The sequence below is a fragment of the Oculina patagonica genome, chromosome 13 (assembly GCF_052425735.1).
Source record: "Oculina patagonica isolate OP01 chromosome 13, crgOcupat, whole genome shotgun sequence".
Classification (NCBI taxonomy): Eukaryota; Metazoa; Cnidaria; class Anthozoa; order Scleractinia; family Oculinidae; genus Oculina; species Oculina patagonica.
In genome coordinates, this window is record NC_135770.1 from 23432483 (window position 1) to 23456190 (window position 23708).

Here is a 23708-nt window from a genome sequence, read left to right on the forward strand (position 1 = left end):
CTTTTTATGGCTGTTTATTCAATTAACAAAAAGATTCTGGAAATTTCTGTTGGGATTTAAATGGAACGAGAAAAAAAAAGTCCATCGAAACATTTTTAACATTTTTACAAAAGCACTTAAAATAAAAGAATTACGCGAAAATGATAACGGAGTAACATACAGGGAAAAATAACGCGTCTTCGGGATGGCGGAGATGAAGATCGACAAATCTTTTATTACTTCAAAACATAACTAAAGACATATTGTAATTCCGCTTTAAGGTCGAGCAATAACTGTAAACTTATTACTAAAAATCTACTCGTAGCACGGTAATATTTTTGGATACTATTTGAAACATGTCAATCAAATTCATTTATTTAAGTGACTCTGCGATAACATTTTCAAGCCTTCTTGGGAGTGTTAATGTCCAACCTCGTAAAAAATCTAAAACATATGTAAATTTATATTGAACTGGGGTGAAACGTCCGATTTAATTAAAATTTGGACAACTTCAAATTTAATTTTATCTCGTGGGGTCAACTTGAGAGCTTTAGTTCCGAAGAGTTCTTCTTAACTGCATTCAAAATGTTACCATGCTATCATTTCTTTTTGGTAACTTTATTTTGCCTTTAGTGCTCGAATGTTCATGGAAACCGATTAAAAACACATTCGCCGTTTTCTTAAGCCAATTATAACAACAATAACTGCTTCTGCATTAGGAACATCCAGATCGTGATATAAATGATCTTTGAAGACCGTAAAGGTCAGTCTTTCGTCACGATGAAAACTGCCAGCCACATCACAAACGCCTTGATCAAAAATGGACAAAACTACCAATCGAGTGGAGAACGAACTCATTCACGATTGAGATATGTGTCTCTTGAATTACTAAAATTGTGACTAACTACCAAATTCCCCAGCGTTAATGGAAAGTGACTTTTTCGTCGACAAGGAATGATACTACTAAAGGGAATCTCCTGCTTTCCTGGTTGGGACGGTGCAAATATAATTTTGTGTTTACTTTTTTGCATTTTTTGTACCAGTTCTAAGCTATTCGGCTGAATGGCTACGTCACATTTACTGTCCACCCTAGCCTGCGAACAGGTTCCCCAGCGAGGCAAAGGGCAAAAAGGAATAGGCGAGGAAAGCGAGGCGAGCATGTCCACGTTCGTCCCGCATTGCTTGCCGAATACCTTTCACCCTATCCCCCCCCCCCCCCTGGGGAGCCTGTTCGCAGGCTTTGTTCATCATCACCCGAAAAGGGGGGATCTTCAAAGCAACTTCAAATAGAAAACATTCTTGCAAGTTCGAAAACAATTTGCAAATAAAGTTTGCGAACTTTTTTGTTAATGGAAGACAGCCTGAATTTCAAAGCCGTGTTTAAATAAGGAAAACTGTTAAAGCGTTTCTGCCAAAAACGAAGGAAGTTATTTCACTTATCGAAATTTAATTTAATTTTTCGTTTTAATATTCACCTTTTGAAATGAATATGTTTATATTTAAACCACAAATTTCGATTGCATAATTGTTTAAGAGGGACGTGCACAGTTGACGGTACCCTTATTTGTATAAAATTATAGTGTTTTAGGAAGATATGAAGGGCAGCTGCGAATGTTACCAAGCAACAAGAAAACAAACTAAGCTTTAACTTTAACAAGAAATATAAACTCTAAATAATTTCGTTCCACTCTAAAGTCCACAGACTTCGTGTTTTTAAAGACTGGAAAAAAAATTGGAACGCATCGTTAAAAATACTAAACGTATAAATCTTATTTAACAACAATGCGAAACGGTTTCCAGATGTAAATGAAATGTTCTGAAGATGTTTAAACAAGTGTTAAATATGTCGTTTCGGTAAAACTTTTGAACTGACATCAAAAAGAAATTAATGGCATCCTGGTAGAATAAAAATTAGTCGACCCGCCTAAAAGTGCTGGGCCTTCTTTTGTTTAGAGGGCTTTACCGGGTTTATTTTCTGGTGAAAAAAAAATTGCGTTTTACAAAAATGGTCGGCCTACTTTTTAAGTGGGGACCTAGCTAGCGTCTGAAAAAATCAATTGGAGCACGAAAGTCGATTGTTCGGTAAAAGTCTACAAAAAAAGCGATATGGAAGAAAAAAAACTTGATAATTAATCAAATGTTATGCTGCGCTTTTGAAAACTTATACTCAGGTTTCTTTATTTTTTTTTTTTTAATCTTCTTTTCGAGAGGGCTTACTACGTCTACTACGAAAATGATTTTTGGTCTTAGATTGAGGGGAACTGAATGGTCGAATACAGTATTCCAACCAGAGCTGCATACGTATTCAGTTTATAATTATCTTTAAATACAGACGGAAATGGGACTTGGCTAACTTAGGCGTCGTATTAAATAAAATTATATTAAATGTGAAATAAATAAACCATGAGTAGCGTAAAACTAACAAGCTCCATTTCGACAGAGAGTTTGAAAAAATCACAGTAGAAATGCCTACGGAAACATGGGTTAATGAATGATTTACAACAACTCTTCGCATGCGCTATGATATGAACGCTGTCTTAATTTATTCACCTGAGGAGAGCTCTAACACCGAAAGTTTTTTTTTTTTTTTTATAAGTGATAAATTGTCGTTAAAAAATAGATATCAGCCCCTTACCCCACTTTCCCTAGAATAATATAGAGGTTACTTCTTCTTTCGGTGTATTACTTTACACTTTGTCCCCCCCCCCCCCCCCCTTCCCATCCCCTTAATAATTATTGCACAGGTCCCTAAAATTATTAGTTTGTCTGATTGTTTGTTTGTTTGTTTGTTTGCTTGTTTATTTTTTCAAACTAAATTTGCATTAATACGTGTTTGAACGTTTCATTGTACATGGCTTCAATGCAGTTTGCAGGAAAGTTCATTCTTTTCTCTTTACTGCACCAAGATGTATCCCATGGCCTTAATGTGTATGTCTCCATTATCTGGTAACCACATAGCCTCGTTTCCACACGTGTTGAAGTCATCATATAGCCCTCCTGTACCAAACCCGATTCTGGAATCACAGCTGTTGCATTCATCTTCTTGGTTACTAATGAAGCCGATTCTTGCTTTAGAAGATGACGTATAAGTACTTGCAGCATTGAACCCTTCCTTGTTGCAGTTGAGCTGCAAAGAGGCCTGTGAACCAATCAGAGTCTTCCACGTGTCACGACCCAGTGAGGTGTTGCGGTATTGCCCGTCAGCGATCAGTGAGTACAGAGAGTTGGCCTGCTTGTTGATGACAATAAACTTAATCTGTTGGCCGATCTTCATTCCAAGACAAATCTTGGAAAAGGGTGTGTTCCAGTAGGTCGGTAACTTGGTCTCTTGTAAATCAAACCCAGTCTTCCCCCCAAGAATGTTATATGTATTTCTGTCGCTCCATAGGTCAGAATTGTAATGAAAAGTCATCTAAGTACAAAAGAAAAAAAAAATACAGGTGTTCACTACTATAATGCTGAAGGGATCTTTCTTGCTCTCAGAATCATAGTGGCATGTTGTGTTTGATTAAAATCATTTCATCGGGCATTGTTACGTATTTTGCGGGCTAAAATGGAAAATTCCGCGGGCTAAAATATATTGAGCCAGCTGCCGTCGACCGATAACGAAATAAATAACGAAGCCAGCCAATCAGAAATGAAAACGGGGAGGGGGTGAATAGTTTCGTGGATCGACGGATTTAGTCTTAAAAAGCGCACGGATTGTGGATTTTTGCAAAATATTGAGCGGAATCGCGGATTTCAAAAATACAACGATTGCAGATTAGCTGAGAATTGTGGAGAGGATTTCGGATCCTTTATGTCAGAAAGTTCTGATCATGTTTGCGCAATTGTCGCAAAAACATGCAATGAAAAGAAACTTCTTGAAAAATCGACATGAAAACAACATTTACTGTCCGTTGGAGTGAAACTACACCACAAAAAGTTTTCAAGTAATGTGGATTCGGATTTGAACAAAAATTGTGAAGGATTGACGGATTTAGCCAAAAAATAGCACAGATCGTCGGAATTGCGTAGCCCTCTCAAAAACCATTCATCTATTCGCGCTTTAATTTTCTTGCTCTCTGACACAAGCTGGCATCAATTCAAGCTACGTTTAATTTGAGTCGATACTCTTCCATCTGCAATTGCAAACTGTTTTTGAGCCTTATAACGACAAAATGGTTGATGGACTGAAAGGGGAAGCAAAGTTTCAGTCTTCTCAACTAGATGAAGAGGAATTACAGAAACTCAAAGAAGAATCCAGGATGCGAAGTGAATGTATAAGTTTGTCTTCGTCGAGCGAAACTTGCTCAGTTGAATTTCTGGCACATCCAAACTGCCAGTTTAGTTAACAGCACAATTAATTCTAACACATTTAAATGACGACTATTTCTTTGATGCCAATAGAATTTTGTAACTTCCTTTTCAAGCAAAGATTGTTTTGAAAAAAAATTGCTAGTATTGTAAACTTTTAAACCTGGTTTTCATCAGATATAAACGCAGACTCGCAACGGCAGTGTTCAAATAACGCTTACTGTTTTTGATTCATTAACTAAATGTCTCTGAAAATTGTTATTAAATAGTAATAGAGTTGATGTTCTTCGGCGCAAACATTTTTTGTCCCTTCTCATATTTACGCCCGCGAACATAAACTATATTGTTATGTTATATTATTATGTATGCCACATGTAAATACCTGACTACCATTCATCTTCATGACCAGCGTCCATCCACCACTTCCGCATGGACCTTGGTCATCAGTCATGTGACAGTAGACCGGAAGTACAACTGATCCTAGCTTTACCGGGTAGGCTTTGTTACCTTCAGCGCTGAAGTAAAGAAGGAGAAACTCTAAGGAGTGAAATCATTTTGTCAATTTAACACGTTTTGGCTTTCTACTGATAGATCAATCAAAGTTACGCTAACAAAGTATCATTTTTAAATAAAAAAGATGATGTGTTTAGGTATAACTATTGATACTCACAAGTTTTCGTCATATAGTTCCTTGCAGCTGCTCCTTGGTTCTAAGAACAGGAACATTCGGTCAGTGTTAAGGTCGGGACACACTAGGCGACAAGTCGCAGTGAAAGGTACCTGCGACAAGTCGCCCCGTGTGAATTGTTTCAAAGCAAGCCGCTGCGACAAGGCACTCGACACGCAGCGAATTTTATTTGGAATGGTGGTAATGTGAACTAGTTTTCCAATTTAATATGGCAAAAATGCATGGCCCTCTGCCATTGGTTAATTTATGTTTTGTCGCAGCGACTTGTCGCAGAAGTGTGCACACGCTGCGACAACTCTGCTTTTGCTCATTTTGTCGCTGCAATCAGTCGCACGAATTCAAACTGGTTTGAATTCGTGCGAATGATCGCAGCGACAAAGATTGTCGCAGAACTGCACTATTTCACACGAGGCAACATGTTGCAGCGACTTGTTACCTAGTGTGTCCCGACCTTTATGCCTATAAAATGCCTATAATTCTAGCGTTACGATGCACCGTTTGACAAAAGACCAGTTTTAATGTGCTGCTCTTAACACAAGAAGACGGTTGTGGAATGTGATGACACTTACCTTCACAATTTTTGCCCATCCAGAATCCTCTACAGGTGCAAATGCAGTCATCTGTTTCGTAAAGCGGCCGCCAGGCGCCGTCATTCTGACAGGGAAAACTGTCACAATGATTCTGTTTATAAAAGTAAGCAAGGTTGTCTTTTAGCTATGAAAAATGGCCTTCTTTAAAATAGCAAAAATCTCCATGCACGGTGGGGCTATGTATTCACCATAATCTGAAAAACAAACTCAAGAAAAACTGGAACACGACGTTAAGGAATTCGAATTCTAGCCTCCAACAGCGAGTCATCATTGCGTTAATTGTTTATCTGTTTTTTCAAATGATCTGTTTGATGCAGATTATGTTGACTACGCAGCGAAAATGGTCACAGAAAAGTCAATTCAAAAAAACTATAACACAACTTGTGTTAGGGCCGGATGGCCAAGTTGTGCACATTAACATTAATGGAGATTAAGCCTCCAAAAGCCTCCAAAAAAGGTTGAAACAGATTGTAGCATTCCATTTACTAGAGAACCAAGTCTCCATGTCGCCCGATGTTCTAGGCTGATTTGTATAGTTGAATGTCAACCCGATAAGCCACTAAGGCTTGTAATCAGATTTAAACTTTGAAAAGAAACGGCTGATTCCAAACCTGTTTATGACACGTACTTTAAGAGAGTATGGCTGTTTAATGTTAGGTTAGTCAGTCTCACGCTATCAAATTCCTGACTGGTTTTAGACGTTTATATTAACTGTTTTTCTGTGTTTCCAGCTTATGATTTTAACAACTGGGGAATATTTAACATACGTAAACTAAATACGTCACCTTTTTTACCTATCGAATTTACAGTGTAGCCAAACTTAGCTAAAATCACTAAGAAAAAGTAATAGTACATAGATTTAAAAAATACTACATGGATAAATAAAATATTATATAAATAAATCAATTGGACATGAGCTGGCTTTGGCATCTTTGACAAATACAATTCTTTTTTTATAAATCAACAGAAAGAACAGAAGTATTTTAGTCACCACAATGCTGAAGTGGTGAAAAGAGTGATTGGCTCTGAACTTTTCTGGCGCACTGTATTTGTCTGTAGATAGTAGCACGCACAATACGGTTCCGTTTGGTAGAGGAAATGCCGCAATGTTGGTGGAGAAACATTGAAAATGTTTTACACATCTCAGTAAGCAATTCCTTTTGGTTTCAACAATGGTCGCTTCTACAATAGGAACGTCAAGATCGTGAAATAAATTATCTTTGAAGACCGCATAAGTCAGTCTTTTGTCACGATGAAAATTGCCAGACGCGTGGCAAAGGCCTTGCAAGTAAAATATACAAAAGTACTAAATGATAGGAGAGCGAATTCATTCATGATCGGGATATGTGTATCTTGACTTAACAGAAATCCTGACAAACTGCCACAAACTCTCCAGGGTGTACTTTGCATAGAATGAATTTTTAATTAGTTCCTTCAAAACTGTTTTTCTCTGACTACCTTTGTCTTGCTTGCTTTCTTATGCTAGACTTACGGCTGTTTACCATTAACAAACGAATGAAACGTGATGAAGAAAGCCATCAAAACTTTCTAAAGGGTTTTACAAAAGCACTCGAAATAAACGAATAACCAGAAAGTGATAACGGAAATAATTTTGGAAAAAATAAAAAAAATGTTTAGGGATTGTGAGAAAGAAATCAACAAACCGAAAAAAGAGACATCCTGGCGTTTCCTTGAGGCAATTTCAGCAAAAAAAATCTCTAAATCTCTAGATCTAATAATTATTATAAAAAAAAAAACACGATTATTTTTTTTTGCAATTTATTCGAAATTAAACATACAGACTTTTGTCTTGTATATTTATTTTATTTTGTAATTTATAATTACCTTGTTTCTGTAGATCAGGATCGCACAAACTTCAAGTTGCTAATTCAGGTCGAGGTTGTATGCTTTGTCGTTGTCTTTGAAATATCGATTTCTCTAGAAAATACATTATACCAAACGTCAATCAAAGCGCAACAGCCGCCGTCATTTTCATATAGATCCAATAAAGGAGAAATAACTGTAAGTTGATTAAAAATGTTAGGTATAGTTTAGAAAAACAACTGTTTTGATACAAGAGAAAGCAATTATTTATTTCTAATCATTGATTAACAATTGTGGACAAATCTCTTGCTATTAAATATTTAGCAAGCTTAAACAAAAATTTACTTACACTGAATAAATTTTGGAAAAATTGTGAATAGTACATCCCTGATGCAGAATCTATCGGTACCTTTAATCGAAGGTCAGCTTTTAAACGTGTATCGGAAATAACAAGGGTTATGTAATGTGTTAAAAAAAATCTGCATTCACTTAGAAAAGAGTGAAAGGTACGCGACGAGCTTATTTGATTTAATTTGCCTCTATTCTCTCAATGTGAAAATAACTTGGGAAAACCTTATAAAACATTCATGCTAGACAATGTTCATGCTGGGGTGTTTGGAATTTACGCTGCATATGTATTTTTCAAAAACAGAACTTCGATAAATCTATTCAAACAAATCTCAATCATGGATGCATGGGTTTGTTCTTATAACGTTTAGTGAACGCATCCACTTAAATTTTAATATTTTCGAACATACCCTGCTTGCGATGTGTCTGGCAATCTTTATCATGATTCAAAAAAAGCTTACCTATTTGGTCTTCAAAAATCATTTAATTTCACGACCTTGACGTTCTTAAAGTTAAAGAGGTTATTGTGAAAACCAATTCAATAGAAAGTGCTTACTGAGATGTTCAAGGCCAGAATGTTCTACAGTTATGTTTTGACGTCATGAAAGATTCGTCGGTTTTCTTTCTGGCGATCACAAAAACGAGCTTTTTTCTTAATATTTCTCCCGTTATCATTTTCCGTTATTTTTTTTTTTTTTATTTTGAGAGCTTTTGTACAATCTTAAAACGTTTTGATGGATTATTTTTTTTTTTTTTATCGCTCCATTTATAACCCAACCGAAATTTCCGGAATTTTTTGTTAATGGTTAACAGCGCTAGAAGGCAAGCAAATTAAGGACATTAAATCTTGTCGATGAAAAACTTATTTGAAGAAACTAGTTAAAAATTCATGCTATGCAAAGTCCAAGCTGGGAAGTCAGTGGCAGTTCAACACAATTTTGGTAATAAGTCAAGATACACATATCAAAATCATGAATGAGTTCGTTCTGCTATCATTTAGCAGTTTTGTATTTTTTACTTGTCATATTCTGGATGAAGGCGTTTGCGACACGGTTAGCAGTTTTCACCGCGACAAAAGACTGACTTATGCGGTCTTCAAAGATCATTTATTTCACGATCTTGACGTTCCTATTGTAGAAACGGCCATTGTTGAAACCGAAAGAAATTGCTTACTGAGATGTGTAAAACATTTTCAATGTTTCTCCACCAACATTGCGGCATTTTCTTTACCTAACGGAACCGTACTGTGCATGCTACTATCTACAGACAAATACAATGCACCAGGAAATTTCAGAGCCAATTACTCTTTCCATCACTACAGCATTGTGGTGAGTATAGAACACTTCTGTTCTCTTGTTAGTTTTAAAAACAAAATGTAATTATATTTGACAAAGATGCCAAATTATTATAAGGTAGTTAAATGCTAGAATGAGATGATTTAACCCCAAGAGTCCAAGAACATGGAAAAGTAAATTTTTAGAGTTAATATTTGACATTTAAAAGCGTTGCATTCTTAAGCCTAAAAGATAACATTCACTTGACAAGTTTATAATAAGCCGTTTCTTTCGGGGTTTGAATATGACTTCAAGCTTTAGTGGTTTCAATAATCGCGTTTAACTCCACAGTCCGTTTTCATGTTCTTGTTAACTGTTAGTCCATTTCAACTAAACCCTCTTCAGTAATTGTGCCGCAAAAAAAACTTTCAGGACAGCTCGATCGCATGTGCACTAATAACATCGATCACGTTTTATTAACACGTCGAATCATAGTTGACAACAACGCGTACGTCAGCTCATGACCGATTCATTTTCCTTATAGTTACTTTTAATATCATACTGTGTTACTTTTTTAAACAAACAGAAACGTTTAAACTAAGGTTAATGAGATAGAAAAACGCTAGAGACGATTGAAGCCATAAAATAAAGGGGAATTACACCCGCTTTCAGTATTACGTGCATAGCTATCTTTCTTCGTCCATCTTTCGACGTGCTGTTTAAAATGAGCCAATCAAAATCGGTGTTGATTTCATGCAAATGCATGAGTCCACAAGTTAAAAACGTCATGCTAGTGGGCTGTGAATGGGGAAAAATCAATATTTTTTCACCCATCCGCCCTATTTCCCACCCGGTCCCTCCATACTATTGATGCAGTTTTTTTCTAGAAGTCGTTTGCTGCAATCATTAAGCATTGGGCAAGAATAGGGCGAAATTAAAAAATGGCAAATAATATACCATGAAAAAATTCAATGAGTCAATGTGTCAACTACTTTTGACAAACATTGGAGGTTGCTAAGTTGATATAAAGTTTTTATTTTCCTCCAATTCTCCTTCAAGAAACCATTCTTTTATGGATGAGTACTTAAAATTTACCATCCTTACTTTCATGTACAGAGTCCTTGTGAGAGTTTTCCTTGCCAAAATGGAGGAACCTGCCGAGCGCTTTACGAAACGGATGACTACAATTGCACTTGTGCAGGATCCTGGATTGGCAAAAACTGTGAACTTGGTAAGTGTTTTACATTATGTTATTATGATTTACCAACTCAGCATACTTAAGTTTTCGTAGTTTCATAGTGATCCCTTTTTTAGGTTTGCCTTACTTTAATCCCATGAATCTCTTTTGCAGCTCTTTATTACTTGTTACAGTACATTACTTCGATTTAAATGAGTCGGAAATTATACGGTTATTCTTAACTCTGAACATGTCTTTTAAGAAAAGGACTACCGGACTATTACAGCTCAGTATTATTTTTAGTTGATGCTTTCCTTCACCGGCACTGACGTGTTATCAAAAGACATGATAGAAAGTTCTTCACATAAATAGAGACATTTTAACTGAAACCGAATTTTTTTCCTCATCAGAACCTGGGAATAGCTGCAAGGAAGTATATGACAGAAACTTGTAAGTAGCAGTAATTTAACTCAAAAATGCTAAAAGATTCTGAAACTAAGCCCTTTCATTTTGGCGCTGATTTACTCCACACTGTTCAATGAGCTTTTCAATTCAAGCATTCTAATTTACTCTTTAGAGCCGAAGGTAACAAAGCCTACCTTTTAAAGCTGGGAACAGATGTACTTCCTGTTTACTGTCATATGACTGATGACCTTGGAGCATGCGGAAGTGGTGGATGGACGCTGGTTATGAAGATCGACGGTAACAAGGTATTCAGCAACATTTTGCTTCTTAAAATTAAATAAAATTCACTGAAGTTAGTGATTTTTTTTTTTTTTTGCTCACACTGAGTTCACTCTTTAATTGCAACACAAAGACATTCTTACAAAAGAAACTTACATTACTTACAAACACTAACGGCACATGCTACATTACAACTGCTTCTGCTAAACAACAATAAATATCATAGCTGCTCTATTTACTTTCTTGCTCTACTACTTACTTACTTAATAATAAGTTAGTGATTTTTGCTGAAGTTAGTGAAAGCATTTGAAAAGTACCTAATGTTTACCTTATTGGCACTTGTTAAGTGTTAATTAAATTACCCCTTCCATTAAAAAAAAAAATGTTTTGTCGCACACTTCACATACGAAACGCAGCAATTAATTTTAGAAAGACGTATCTTTCACAGTGGACTATTTTTGTTGATAGATTTTTTTTTGGACTTCATGTTGCTGCCTGGGTGGAAAATAGTCAACCAGTTTGAACGGCGAAGTATATGCCCTACCCTGTAGAAATATCACAAATATAAAGTTTCAAAATGATATTTTGCTGTGTAGCCAACGGTGCCTCTTTAACGCTTTTTCCTCAGAACACCTTCCACTACGATTCTAACCTTTGGAGCGACAACAACGGATATAACCTTTCAGGGGGAAAGAGTGGGTTTGACTCACAAGAGACCAAATTACCGAGCTACTGGAACACCTCTTTCTCCAAGATTTGTCTTGGAATGAAGATTGGCCAACAGATCAACTTCATTGTCATCAACAAGCAGGCCAACTCTCTGCACTCACTGATCGCTGATGGGCAATACCGCGCCACCTCACTGGGTCGTAACACGTGGAAGTTCCTGCTTGATTCTCAAGCATCCTTGCAGCTCAATTGTACCAAGGAAGGGTTCAATGTTGTGGGTTCTTTGAGTTACATGTCTAAAGCAAGAATTGGTATCCTGGGTGACGATTATAATGACTGCTACGCCTGTGATTCCAGAATAGGGTTTGGTACAGGAGGAGAGCATGATGACTCCAACACGTGTGGAAACGATGCTAAGTGGAACCCAGATAATGGCGACAAAAGCATCAAAGCTATGGGATACATCTTTGTTCTGTGATAAGGAACTTGACTTATTTATCAATTATCAAGCACTTAAAAGGCACGGTAGACATATTTGTAGTTTTCTTTATTTATCTGGCTTCTGTAACAATCAAGCAACTGTTATCATGAATAAAGCAGCATTAAATTTAAACTACGATTGACGTGCAGTTATGTGTAGGAGTCCTTAGGCCACGTTCAGTCCAGCTAGTACCTCAGATGCCCGGTTTCATCATCATCATCATCATTTATTAGCCAATTTAGGATTGAAATATTACAACAAAAATTATGGTAAGGCAAGGAGACCTCCAAGAAACCACCAGGCTTACAGGGGAGACGTTGGTTAGCAATAGGTTAGTAATTAAGAATGAGTGGCGTGCGTTTTACCATCCTGTTTCCGAAGTTGCTCATAGTTAATTTGATACAGTTTACAGAAATTCCTTCATTCTTTCAGTAAACAGCCTGTCGCATTATAAAAAGGGCACATACAGCCACAGGCCCATTCCGTCCTTAAATATACTAGTACCATTATTAAATATCTCCACATATACCGATAGACTAAGAATGCAAGCAGATCATAGCAGTAAAAGTATCGATCGTCAAGGGAAAAGTAACATAAATTATTAAGGCCTTCGCTATTGCGAAAAGGAAGCTTAAAAAAAGTTTCAGTCGAAATTGGACGGAATTCAAATTCATGAAATTTGCGATACAGGTTCACTGCTGAACCAACTGAGCTATCATGCCACGAAGCATCGTCTACTCAAGCATTTTTAATGTGCAGTTTTAATGTGAAAATATTTCATTTGCTCGCGAAGATGAGGAATGTATTGCCAATTTTTATGTGACAATATATACGTTGAGAAGCTGGCATGTTGGCTTTTATGCGGCAAATAAAGTTTCTCGTGTAAGTGACTCGTCAATAAAATGTGGCAAATATTAAAAAGCATTGATGGTCGTCACTCTACCAATCTCCCACTGAGCACTGTACACGCCTTGTTTCTGCGTATCTCTGCTGTCCAAAGCTAAGTTATTACTGGCGCAAAAAACTTTGAACCTTTGGCAAATAATTGTTGTGCCATCTACACCATCAAATATTTATCACGTAAAAAAAACTGTCAAATGAAAATTGCTCGTGTATACGACGCTTAAGATTAAAATATGAAAGTGCAATAATTATACGGAATATGATATATTTGAACTGGCCATTGCAGTTATAACTATAAGCAACTGAAACAGCTGCTAAAAGAGAGCCTGAAAATTCAGGCTTGAACGAGATTCAAGCCCAATACCTATGTGATACGGTGCAGTGTTTTACAAACAGAGGATAATACATGGTTGCGCGGAAGTGTGAAATTTAGCTTCGAGTGTTCAGATCGATATCTCACGAGTGAGGGCGGCTCACTCGTGAGATATCGATTTGAACACGAAGATTTCCGAGGAAGATCCAAGATGTTTCGACTTAATATCGATAAACTTTGGCTCATTTAGCATTGACATAATTATGACAAACTCGTCAGAAAACGGTTTGAAATCAATATCTTCACATGTGAAGATAACGTGTTATTCTCACATGTGAAGATATGATTTTTTTTTCGCGCGAAAGATTTCCGAGTATTTCATTGATGTTTATATAAAAACTGAGTTATCAAGCCAGCTGGCATGCGAGCTGGTCACTTTGTGTGTTCGTAATATTCCCGTAGAAAATGGAGATATGTCCTTATATATGTCCTAAGTAACAAACGAACAGTGAAATCGCAATTTTTTAAACCTGCAAAGGAAACGAAAATTGGTCCGAGAACTCGGGACGAAAAACGAATTTTAATTTGGTTCGAGTTATCGTGAGGTTCAACAAATCGAGATTCTATTATCACAAGATCCAATGATGGAGTGATTCCCAGCCGTTTTCCCATTTCCGACTCCAGAGCGGCGGATCTCTCTTAGTTCGACGGGTCCTTTGCTCGTCACTAGTCTTTGCCAGCAGAGAGACGGTAAAGCTCTAAGAACGAGACTGCTGTTTTGTGTGCTGGCAGAGTTCCATTGCCACGACTCAAAAAGTGGTCATAGCGGTGCGGGGCAACCGAGACTGTGCAGTAGCTATCGAATGCTTGCTAAGGGCGTAGTGAATAGCTTGACAAAGTTCATTGTTTAGTTCGCATGTTTCGGTCTTGACCGTGCACAAAACACAATAGCTATTTGCATTTTGATTGCTCCTTTGAAGTTTGCTGGACATCAAAACAACAAACAGTGATAACGGTGACCAGTCTGGCCAAAGTAAGGCTTGCGAATTATACTAATTAAAATAACTCTAATGATTCTGAAATTATTTCCCATTTTTGTTTGTTAAATTTCAACCGACAAATTTTTCAAGTGACAAATTTTTCGCTTGTTATTCCACGCCGCCAAAACATTCTCAATGACGTGAAACATCAGATGAGAAAACTGGCTGAAAATGCCAAAAACATCTCAGCGGCGTTAAACATTAAACGTAAACACCGCCACTATTCGCATTTCACACGCACGCAATCATTGATATTTAAATCTTTCTGAGAAAACAAAACTTTGGTTTGACGTCTTTCATAGCGACGGCTTGATTGACATAGGCTCACACCGTTTCCAGGCACTGCTATGTCTTCAAAGAAAAGTGCCGACTTTCTCCCACCCACCAACCCCCCCCCCCCCCCCCCAACCAACCCACTGTTCCTCTTTGCAAGAGAAGCCTAGGCACGAGAGCCTTATTTGTCGGGCCGATGTTTTGGTGCTACAATAGGTGCTGGTGATGGGTATGATTTAGATCGAAACCGTCCTAATACAGCTTCACTGATTCAGGAAAAAAAGGGGGTCTACCTAGCTCAAAGTTAAAAAATAATAATAATAATAATAATAATAATAATAATAATAATAATAATAATAATAATAATAATAAATAAAAGTCTATATCAGCGTGTGGGGCATTTCGAATGAAATATTTTTTTTTTTTTTGACATATTAGCCACGAAATCTGAATCCTGTAGGTTCTAAAGTGTAAAATAGGACAGTTTATTGGGCAACAAAAAACAAAATTTTAAGTCTAAGCGACCAGAGTAGAGGCTGAAATTTAGGCTATGCCGTTGAATGAACACACTTACAGTGGAGTAAAGTCGACATTGAGATCTATCCGCTTCGCCGCTTGAATTTCAACACTCGACTGAGATCGCCTATTGCTATATGGAGCCTCTTGCGTGGTATCAAGTAAAGCTATACAAGGAGAGTCACCTGTCGACTTCTGTTTTCTTTTCTTTTTTGTGGCTAATCAGCTGCAATTAGAAACTCAATTTTGCGCGCTCGCCACATGCTTTCCAAATGAAAAAGAACCTAGGCAGTAGAGCAGATTGATTATGCGTATACGTAGCTTGAGAATCGTGTTTCACACCCAATATGTTGTAACGCAGTTAGAATAGGACATATTGTTTAATGAATTAAACAAGTTTCACTTTCATATATCGAGTACAAAGCTATCTTCATAACAAATCAATAAACGTAAACCGATTCTAAAGGAAATCGCTTGAAGATAGGAAAACTGCAGGATGGGAACTATTTAACATAATTACAGTGTATGTTTAGTGGCTTTGTGTAGAAATCACCCTATCGCAAATAGAAAGCCATTGGGACAGTAAGGCAGACTAATCATCGTCCAGCAGGCCCTTAAATCCATTTTACTGAACCAGTATGTATCCCATGGCTTTGATGTTTTGGGCTCCATTATCGGATGTATATCCCTTAGGACTGTCATTTCCACACGTGCTGGGATTGTCATTAAGTCCTCCTGTTCCAAACCCGATCCTGGAATCACAGGTTAAACAGTCCTTCTGGTCGTTTCCAAGGATACCGATTCTAGCTCTAGCGTAAGATCTACCACCCCCGACAACATTGAATCCCTCTTTGTTGCACCCAGTCTGCAATGAGGCTTGGGAACCAATCAGCGACTTCCACGTGCTACGACCGAGTGAGGTAGAATGGAATTGCCCATCAGCGATCAGTGAGTACAGAGAGTTCGCCTGCTTGTTGATGACAGCAAACTTCATCTGATGACCAATCTTCATACCAAGACATATCTTGGAGAAGGGTGTGTTCCAGTAGGTCGGTAACTTTGTCTCGTGCAAGTCAAACCCAGTCTTGCCTCCTAGAGGATTGTATCCGGTCTTGTTGCTCCAAAAGTTGGAATCGTAATGAAAAGTTTTCTGAAATACAAAAGAAAATGTTACTCTATAACTCAAGTTTGCCATGAGTGGCATTAACAGTAAGCGCAGTTTCCATACGTGGATGCTTCTGTCGTCCGTGTTCCTCTCCCGGGGGGGGGGGGGGGCACTTCCTATAAATGGGCTAATGGGGATGTGCCGCTGGATGGGGTCGCATTTTCACGACTGGACTGACTATAATGGGGTCGCCATTTCAAGCATTTTTTATATGGTGACTAGAATGGGGTCACACTTTTTCCGGGATTTTGAGAGTACGAAAATCTGGCAAGTTGTGATTTATGAACGGAAATATTCGACGAAAAAACTGTTACCGTATTTATTGCTGTTGTTCAATATTTGACAAACAGCTCCCAGAAAGTGACTAAGTTGGGGTCGTAAAAATTACATTTACCCAAAAGTGAGTAAGATGCGGTCTATAATTGGCCATAGAATAAGACTATAATGGGGTATAGATTCTGAGAGGCCAGCAGCACATACCCAACAAAAATTTACCCAAGTACCCCCCCCCCCCCCGGGGGGTTCCTTTCCACTACCAGTACTTGTATGGAAGAGGATCGCACGCGCACCGAAACACCCTGAGCCATAAAGCAGTTACATACTTTTGTGCCGTCCATTTTCATGGCCAGCGTCCATCCTCCATCTCCACATCCAAAGTTTCCCATGTGACAGTAAACCGGAATCTTTTCTGAACCAAATATCAGTGTAAACACTTGGCTTTTCGTCGAGCTAAAGGGATGAAAGTGATGCTGGTTAGAAAACGTTTCTTGAAAAACAGTAGAAAATATTTGCAACTTTTCGATTAAAGACCGGGTCTCGAATAAACACCGAGTTTCCAAGTTGAATAAAAATATAAATACGCCCCTCAAGCATTTATTGGAGATATAAAAAGCTGTAGGAATGATGGCAAGGTAAATTTTTGTCAAAAATTATGAATAGAAACATTTGCTTAATGAACACCGGGCTCAAAAAATTTACAGAAATCAAATAAACGCCGGGTCCACAGGGCTGAGTTTGAAATAAACACCAGGGGCGTTAAATTGAGAATATAGAATAGAGTGTTTTCATGGCAGCCACGTTGGAGGAGTCAAAAAAATAAATATAGTTGCATTAAAATGATTTTTTCCCACAGGAAAATCGCTCTATTGTTTCACTCCTCCGATATGGCTGCCATGAACACACCACAAGAATGAAGAGTGGCAAGACATAGTATTTAATCAGTTAAGTTCCATGAGAGACATTTTTTAAAACTTATTCAGAATAACTTTTGTTTTGTAGTAAATAATAAAGATGGTAAATTTAGCTTTAAAACGTTGCATAATTAGTTTTCACACCACCTTACTCAACCAATTAGAGTGTCAAAACTACATAGCTAGGGAAGATTCTCTTATTTGGGGACACATGATTAAAAGAAACAAAAAGTGAAAATTAATAATATAAAAATAGGTCACCAAGGGTGACATGAGTCTAATGCCGTATGGCATAGTGATACAGATTGCGCGGTTTTCGTAAGCCGGTTAAAATTGGTTAGAGGTTTGTGTTCGGGAGTTTAATTTAAAATGCTTATAGCAAGCTAGGGGCATCGTGGATGATTATGGATGAAAACGAAACAGTCATAAATGTTATATGCTTCACAAAATTTAAAGTATGAACAGGAGTTGATGTTACTTCTTCCGTATTGTCCGTAAAAGCAGAAACGATTAAACATTTGGACAAGATTGCGTGACGATTTACAAAAAGCATGTTCATTACAACAAGGGTTGAAGAACTTCACATCGTTTTCTTTCAGATTTTTCACCATTTTGATGATGACTCTTGAAACAGATTTTGCAATAAAAGCACTTGAAATAGTGACTGTTACTCCATTGTACTGTAAGCACTTAGTGACAGATTTTCCTAAAAACGGGTGTAAATGCTCACGTCAATATAATGATGACCTTTTGAACGCTGGAAACTAGGCAATTATTATCGAGCTACCATACACAGGAGCGAAGACTGTTTATCATGATGTACAAATTTCGCGAATCATCACTTCCATATCAATGTAACCATTTTATGATTTTTCTAGCTGTAAGAAGAACTTAAGATCTCTGAGAGTCGTAAAAGCATGAAATTCGATTTCAGTGTATGGCAAAGGCCGGGACAGTGTAATACTGCAAAGCGGCCGAACAAACGCATTTTGATTTAGTCGCGTAACTTGATTTACATTTATCCATGTACATCTTTTATTTTTGAAGGTTTTTGTTTGCACTGTAAAGAAAAAATTGGTCAAAATTCGAATGACTTAAATACAAAAACCGAGGTAAAGTTTTCTATTTTTTAAAACAAAATAAATATTTGGTCGCATTGTGTAAATAAACGCGAGTCGCCGTCGAAATATTTTTTCTCAAAGACGTCTTGCTTTTTAAGCAAGACGAAAACACAAGTGCTTAACTGAACTGAAAACGAAGATTTATTTTCACAAAAAGCTTACAAATGTCTTAACTGGAAAATTATTTCGTCCTGTTCAAGTGTTGAATAATCGTGACTTGAGAAAGAACTTTTAATGAGAAAGAACTTTTAATTATGCGTGGGAACACGTGTCGCTGATTGGCTGTTTTTAATTGAAACTAATCGTGCGTGTCCGTACGGAGTCCGTTCTTGCAGCTGATCATTGTTTTCTACATTACAGCGAACGATTATCGATCCCGAACCATTCCCTTGGGATTGCTAACAGCTTTTTTCATATAACAAAGAGTCTAATGCGCATGCGCAAAGCGCACGCAAGCATTAGACTCAAAAAACTGTGAAACATATCAATAGTTATATAAAAATGCAATGCTAATCATACTTATCTAATAATTTAAAAATATTTGGTAAAAATCGAATTATAATCGCTTTGAAAAAGGTATGATACTGTATAAATACATCGGATAGCGTAATGAATGCTTTCCGTATGTGATAGTATTGTAGCTAGACAGAGGACGTCTGATTGTCTTTTAAAATAGGTAAGACGAATTGTGATTGTTAATGTTTCCAACCCATGAAATCAAAAAAGACAAAACAACAAGTTCAGTGGGAGTAAAGGGGTAAGGGATGAAGTGTTCGAGTTGCCAATCAGGATCATCAATAGGAATCATGCAGGGTACATGTATCACAGGTTAGTTGGTTGGCAACGAGAGACTGGAATCCTCTCCTTCCTTTCAGGAAGCCCTAGTTCCCAAGAACCTGGGGTCCTAATCTCTAGGACCCTTGGGAACAAACACAACCACATGCCCTGGTTCCCAAGAACCTGGGGTCCTAATCTCTAGGACCCTTGGGAACGTTCCCAAGAACCTGGGGTCCTAATCTCTAGGACCCTTGGGAACAATCACAACAACCAATAACAGCAACACTGGGGGGGGGGGGGGGGCACTATAAGGGGAAAGCTGACCCTGTGAGTCTATGGGGAAAAAGGGCGAATGATACAGAGCACTTCATCTCCTCCCGTGGTTTATTAACTATAAGAAAAGACAATGCTTAGTTAAGATGGTCTAAAGCTATTGAAGAAGTTCAGAAGAGACAGTAATCGAATAACAGAATGGTCGAGTTAGTATATGCCAACTCGACACTAAAGCTAACGGTTACATGTATATCAATATCTCAAAAGCAGACACATTGCTCAAGTCCTACAGCTCCAAGCCTGAGCTAGCATACAAAATGGTAACAATATAAAAACAATGTTTCTGTAAGCAGGCATGCTGCTTAAGTCCATCAGCTCTAAACGTAAGTTAGCATACAAAATGGAAATAATAATTATTATAATAATGTCTATACACGCGGGCTTGCTTCTTTATTCCATCAGCTATAGCTAACGTTTGAAAATATTAATAATAATATAATAAACACCCTCGACATAGCCGGATATGTGCGTACAACTAGAACATTGGCTACATTTTTACAAATACTAAGCTAAAAGAGAACCAAAGAGGGTTGGGTTGGGTGGGTGGGAATTATTGTGAAAACTCTTCTAGGGAGCTCAGAGAATTTGAAGTAAAACTACTCAAGTCTAGATAAAACCGCATGGCCTTGATTGACATAATAGAAAAGGGGGTGATGTGATTGGCCAGCCCGAATAGCGCATCACACTCTAGAAGTGAATTTGACCTTTGAATGTAACGCAAGAGTGATAGTCTTGCAGCATATTGCGTGACAGATCTGCATATTTGAATAGAGTGATCTTATGACTACTCTGAACTCCTTTCATTAACTTTAATTTATATTACATGTAAATTGGCATTTATATTACATATAAATTTGCTTTAAAAATGTCACTAATATAAGATGGACATAGCTTCCCACGTTCCGTGCTGTCTTTCACGTGTATAACATTACTGTTTCATTGTTGTCATGAATGCTTTCGGCGTATGTGATAGTATTGTAGCTAGACAGAGGACGTCTGATTGTCTTTTAAAATAGGTAAGACGAATTGTGATTGTTAAAAATGTCACTAATATAAGATGGACATAGTTTCCCACGTTCCGTGCTGTCTTTCACGTGTATAACATTACTGTTTCATTGTTGTCATTTACGCTCGTTGTGATTGGTTGGGTTTGGTTAAGCACCACTCGACTGAAAAACGCTTTAAGGGCCGGGCGCACAGAGGACAAAATTGTTTTTGTTGGGACTTACTCTTCAGTTCCGGCAATTAGCGTGCAGCGCAACCGAATGTGCACGAAAATAATCCCCGCGAGTTCAGTGAGTCACGATCACGCGAAACATGGACCCGCGACAGAAGCTTCGCTCCTTGGAAGTCACCTGCATGCAGGCAGAATGGAAGCAAGACCCGCCGCCAGCGATGGAGAGCAGCGGAGACGGCGAAGAGGGACAACGACGGCCGAGACCAAACGGACATGGTCGACACTAGGAGACAATCCACCCAGTACCGCCGAATGACGAGGGAACCTGATACGCTCACTCTGCATCCGCGAGACAACACCGCGCGCGAGACCCAGAGAAGGACTCGCCTGGACACCGGGAACCCCAAGGGACTCGGGAGGGAAAGACCGCAGAGAGAGATGTGAAGCGCTGCGAGCTGAGGAACGAAAAATTCCCGGCCCAGCAGAGACAGAGCGGAGAACAACTATGAGACCCTATGTGTTGGAGATGCACCCATCAGAAGGCCCCCTGAAGCGCCGTCGACGTCGAACCACAACACGAAGTGAAGGAGTGGAGTGACTCCCGAGGTGCGCGACCGCGAACAGACGACAGACGGAAAAAAATGAAGTCCCAGAACCCCCACACAGATGGGCAGAGGCCACCGTCGGGGAAGCGCACCCCTGGACCAGGCACGAACCTTCCCCGAAGACAGAGACGCGATGAGAGAGCTGACGGCGGAGAGAGAAGCGCTGGAAAAGCCGATGGAGGAGAAGCGCGACAGAACGCAGCGACCGCCGCGGGACCACGCAGAAGGGAAGTGGGACGATGGAGATGTTGGTGGTGATGGCGACAAGCACGACCGAAGGAGAGGAACAGGAGGCTGTCCTCCATGCCGACTGTAGCGACAGCCGAACAACAGTCCGACCGCGGCAGGGAGACGGGGGACCACAGTTCCGCCCGGACGAGACCCGCCCCACCCCACGAGCCGCCCCCTCCAACAGACCCGCCCAGATGCCACAAGCGGAAGTGCCCGACCGCGCCGCGTCCCCCTCCCCGCCCCCAGACGGACAGTACGGAACGTTGGGCGCACTGACCCTGCTGAGCTCGACAGTGGATGTCGGTCGCTTGATTTCCCTTTGCACGTGTGAGTACGACTCACGACTACGTCCGGCGTGCCTCGCGGTTTGATTTTTCATTCTTCTTTCTTGTCGTGTCTTTCGAGACACTTGAGTCTATGTTGTGTGCACCGCTTTCTGTGGAGTTTGGCTTTTTCGCCACAACTGACGTAGTTGCTGCTTTCATTACTCTGCTATGGACTGCTCTCGCTGAGTGTCCTCACTGCAGGCGATGGAGATGAGGCGGAGAAGGGTTATGAACGGAGCTGAATGTGAGTGACAGAGTGGACTCTTGTGGGTCGGATGGCCAGGTAGAGAGAGAGGCAGAGGGATCATGTGACGAGATTCGCAATTGGGAGTCCGCTTTCAGTTCCCATTCGTATTTGACACTTAGTTGATGTTTTGTGAATTGGTGTTGTGGGATGAATTTGTACATTCGCTATTTGAATGTGACATGGCGCACTGCAACCTATGATGACAGATTTTGGTAACAACATTTTTACGCTAGTGCGACCCGGCCCTAAGTCACGGAACAAACAAATGCAGGTTGACGTTTTCTCCCGAATGGAAATAAAAAGCTGCTGATAACATCTAGCCAAAGCTGTCAGTATAAAAAAAAACAGAGATATATTTCAAGAAAATCAACTTACTTGTCTCTTTCATACTGTTGCTTGCATGAAGAGGCAGGAACGGCTGCCAAAAAAATTATAAATAAACTAAATAAATGACCCCATCAGGGCGATATGCAAATGTGAATGCACTTATCATTGCAACCCAGATATGCTAATCAATGTGTAAAATCGTGGCTAAATATGACTAGCGAATACCTGTTGTGGCTGGTGGCTGGGGTGCGGTAGTTGGCTGCGGGGAAGAACTTTTATTGAACATGGCAATAAGATCTTCCAGTTTTGCTTGCAGCATTTTCATGGCATCATTGGCGTCCGAATCCATCATGAAGTTACAAATCAAATTGCATGCCATCTTCTTGTCGTATGGTTTGGCGCAAGATGGGGTCGATTGGTCTCCATTCACGCTCAGTACAATGGAGATTGCGATAAAACAAGCTTGGAAAGACAAACGCATTTTGGCAAACTGTCGTAACTTTGTTCCTCAAAAGTGAATTTCTTTGGTCCGTTACTAGCCTGCAGTATTGCGCTTGTGTTATTTATGCACTGTGAAACGTGATTTATCTGACAAAGATACTTCAAAATATGACATGAAGCGGAAATGGATCCTTTTGTTGTAATTTTAATCGTGCAGCTATGTTGTTTTTTTTTTTTTTTTTTTGCTATTCATCGTACTACGTCAATTGACGTAGTTCCTTCTGGTAGGATACGTGAGCGATAACTAAAACCCCAATAGAGTTCAAAGACCTCAAAACCTAAGACCTGACACCAAAAACTACAAACGAAAATTAAGACCCCGAGAACTAAGACCTCGAAAAATAAGACCCCGAAAACTTATTTCTCGAGATCTTAGACCTTGAAAAATAAGACCCCGAAAATAAGTGCTGAAAAACAGAAAGGTCCCGATAACTAAGACCTCGAACACTTAACACCTTTTTCCCAGCCCGGCATATCATTGTCCTAAAGTATTTGTAAATTTTCTGGCAAGCTGTGGGTTTTTGCAAATGATATACCAAATACAATATTACATTGATTCACTCCAACAAAAGAGAGAGTTGATTACATTAGCTTTGTTTTAACATGACGGATTATCAATGCGTAGTGAAGAATCAATTCTCGTAATGACGAAT

The 23708-nt window shown here is 38.9% G+C and overlaps 3 protein-coding genes and 1 long non-coding RNA gene across 6 annotated transcripts; 1 reads left to right on the forward strand and 3 right to left on the reverse strand.

The window, feature by feature from the left end:
• Nucleotides 1-2766: 2766 nt before the first annotated feature.
• LOC144636499 (putative skeletal organic matrix protein 5) lies at nt 2767-5876 on the reverse strand. Its single transcript, XM_078495719.1, has 4 exons — nt 5533-5876; nt 4946-4985; nt 4658-4790; nt 2767-3391 (listed from the first exon to the last, which is right to left on the reverse strand). Exons 1-4 carry the CDS (start codon nt 5549-5551, stop codon nt 2873-2875), a joined length of 711 nt encoding a protein of 236 aa, XP_078351845.1. The 5' UTR covers nt 5552-5876; the 3' UTR covers nt 2767-2872.
• On the forward strand, nt 3156-12100 carry LOC144636385 (putative skeletal organic matrix protein 5). 3 transcript variants are annotated; one of them, XM_078495583.1, is made up of 5 exons: nt 3156-3189; nt 10116-10230; nt 10587-10626; nt 10754-10886; nt 11489-12100. In XM_078495583.1, exons 4-5 carry the CDS (start codon nt 10818-10820, stop codon nt 12005-12007), a joined length of 588 nt encoding a protein of 195 aa, XP_078351709.1. In that variant the 5' UTR covers nt 3156-3189; nt 10116-10230; nt 10587-10626; nt 10754-10817; the 3' UTR covers nt 12008-12100. The 3 variants fall into 3 exon arrangements, with proteins under 3 accessions (XP_078351709.1, XP_078351710.1, XP_078351708.1); XM_078495584.1 differs by lacking the exon at nt 3156-3189 and adding an exon at nt 3254-3276; XM_078495582.1 differs by lacking the exon at nt 3156-3189 and adding an exon at nt 8697-9053.
• Nucleotides 12101-15525: 3425 nt separating this feature from the next.
• LOC144636451 (putative skeletal organic matrix protein 5) lies at nt 15526-23082 on the reverse strand. The gene is made up of 4 exons (XM_078495662.1): nt 22780-23082; nt 22603-22645; nt 16823-16949; nt 15526-16205 (listed from the first exon to the last, which is right to left on the reverse strand). Exons 1-4 carry the CDS (start codon nt 23033-23035, stop codon nt 15681-15683), a joined length of 951 nt encoding a protein of 316 aa, XP_078351788.1. The 5' UTR covers nt 23036-23082; the 3' UTR covers nt 15526-15680.
• LOC144636631 (uncharacterized) lies at nt 19271-19567 on the reverse strand. The gene is made up of 2 exons (XR_013567583.1): nt 19492-19567; nt 19271-19427 (listed from the first exon to the last, which is right to left on the reverse strand). It is a non-coding gene; the product is annotated as an uncharacterized LOC144636631 (long non-coding RNA).
• Nucleotides 23083-23708: the final 626 nt, after the last annotated feature.

Excerpts from the sequence above, each read along its gene's own strand:
- LOC144636499 (XM_078495719.1), bottom strand. Across the intron at positions 4,791-4,945 it reads GAACTATATGACGAAAACTT|CGCTGAAGGTAACAAAGCCT; the intron begins GTGAGTATCAAT and ends TCTTTACTTCAG. Across the intron at positions 3,392-4,657 it reads TGAAGATGAATGGTAGTCAG|ATGACTTTTCATTACAATTC; the intron begins GTATTTACATGT and ends TTTTGTACTTAG.
- LOC144636385 (XM_078495582.1), top strand. The coding sequence starts at position 8,697 with ATGAATGAGTTCGTTCTGCTATCATTTAGCAGTTTTGTATTTTTTACT. Across the intron at positions 10,231-10,586 it reads TGGCAAAAACTGTGAACTTG|AACCTGGGAATAGCTGCAAG; the intron begins GTAAGTGTTTTA and ends TTTCCTCATCAG. Across the intron at positions 10,627-10,753 it reads GAAGTATATGACAGAAACTT|AGCCGAAGGTAACAAAGCCT; the intron begins GTAAGTAGCAGT and ends TTTACTCTTTAG.
- LOC144636451 (XM_078495662.1), bottom strand. The coding sequence starts at position 23,035 with ATGCGTTTGTCTTTCCAAGCTTGTTTTATCGCAATCTCCATTGTACTG. Across the intron at positions 16,950-22,602 it reads CAACAGTATGAAAGAGACAA|CTCGACGAAAAGCCAAGTGT; the intron begins GTAAGTTGATTT and ends TCATCCCTTTAG. Across the intron at positions 16,206-16,822 it reads TGAAAATGGACGGCACAAAA|AAAACTTTTCATTACGATTC; the intron begins GTATGTAACTGC and ends TTTGTATTTCAG.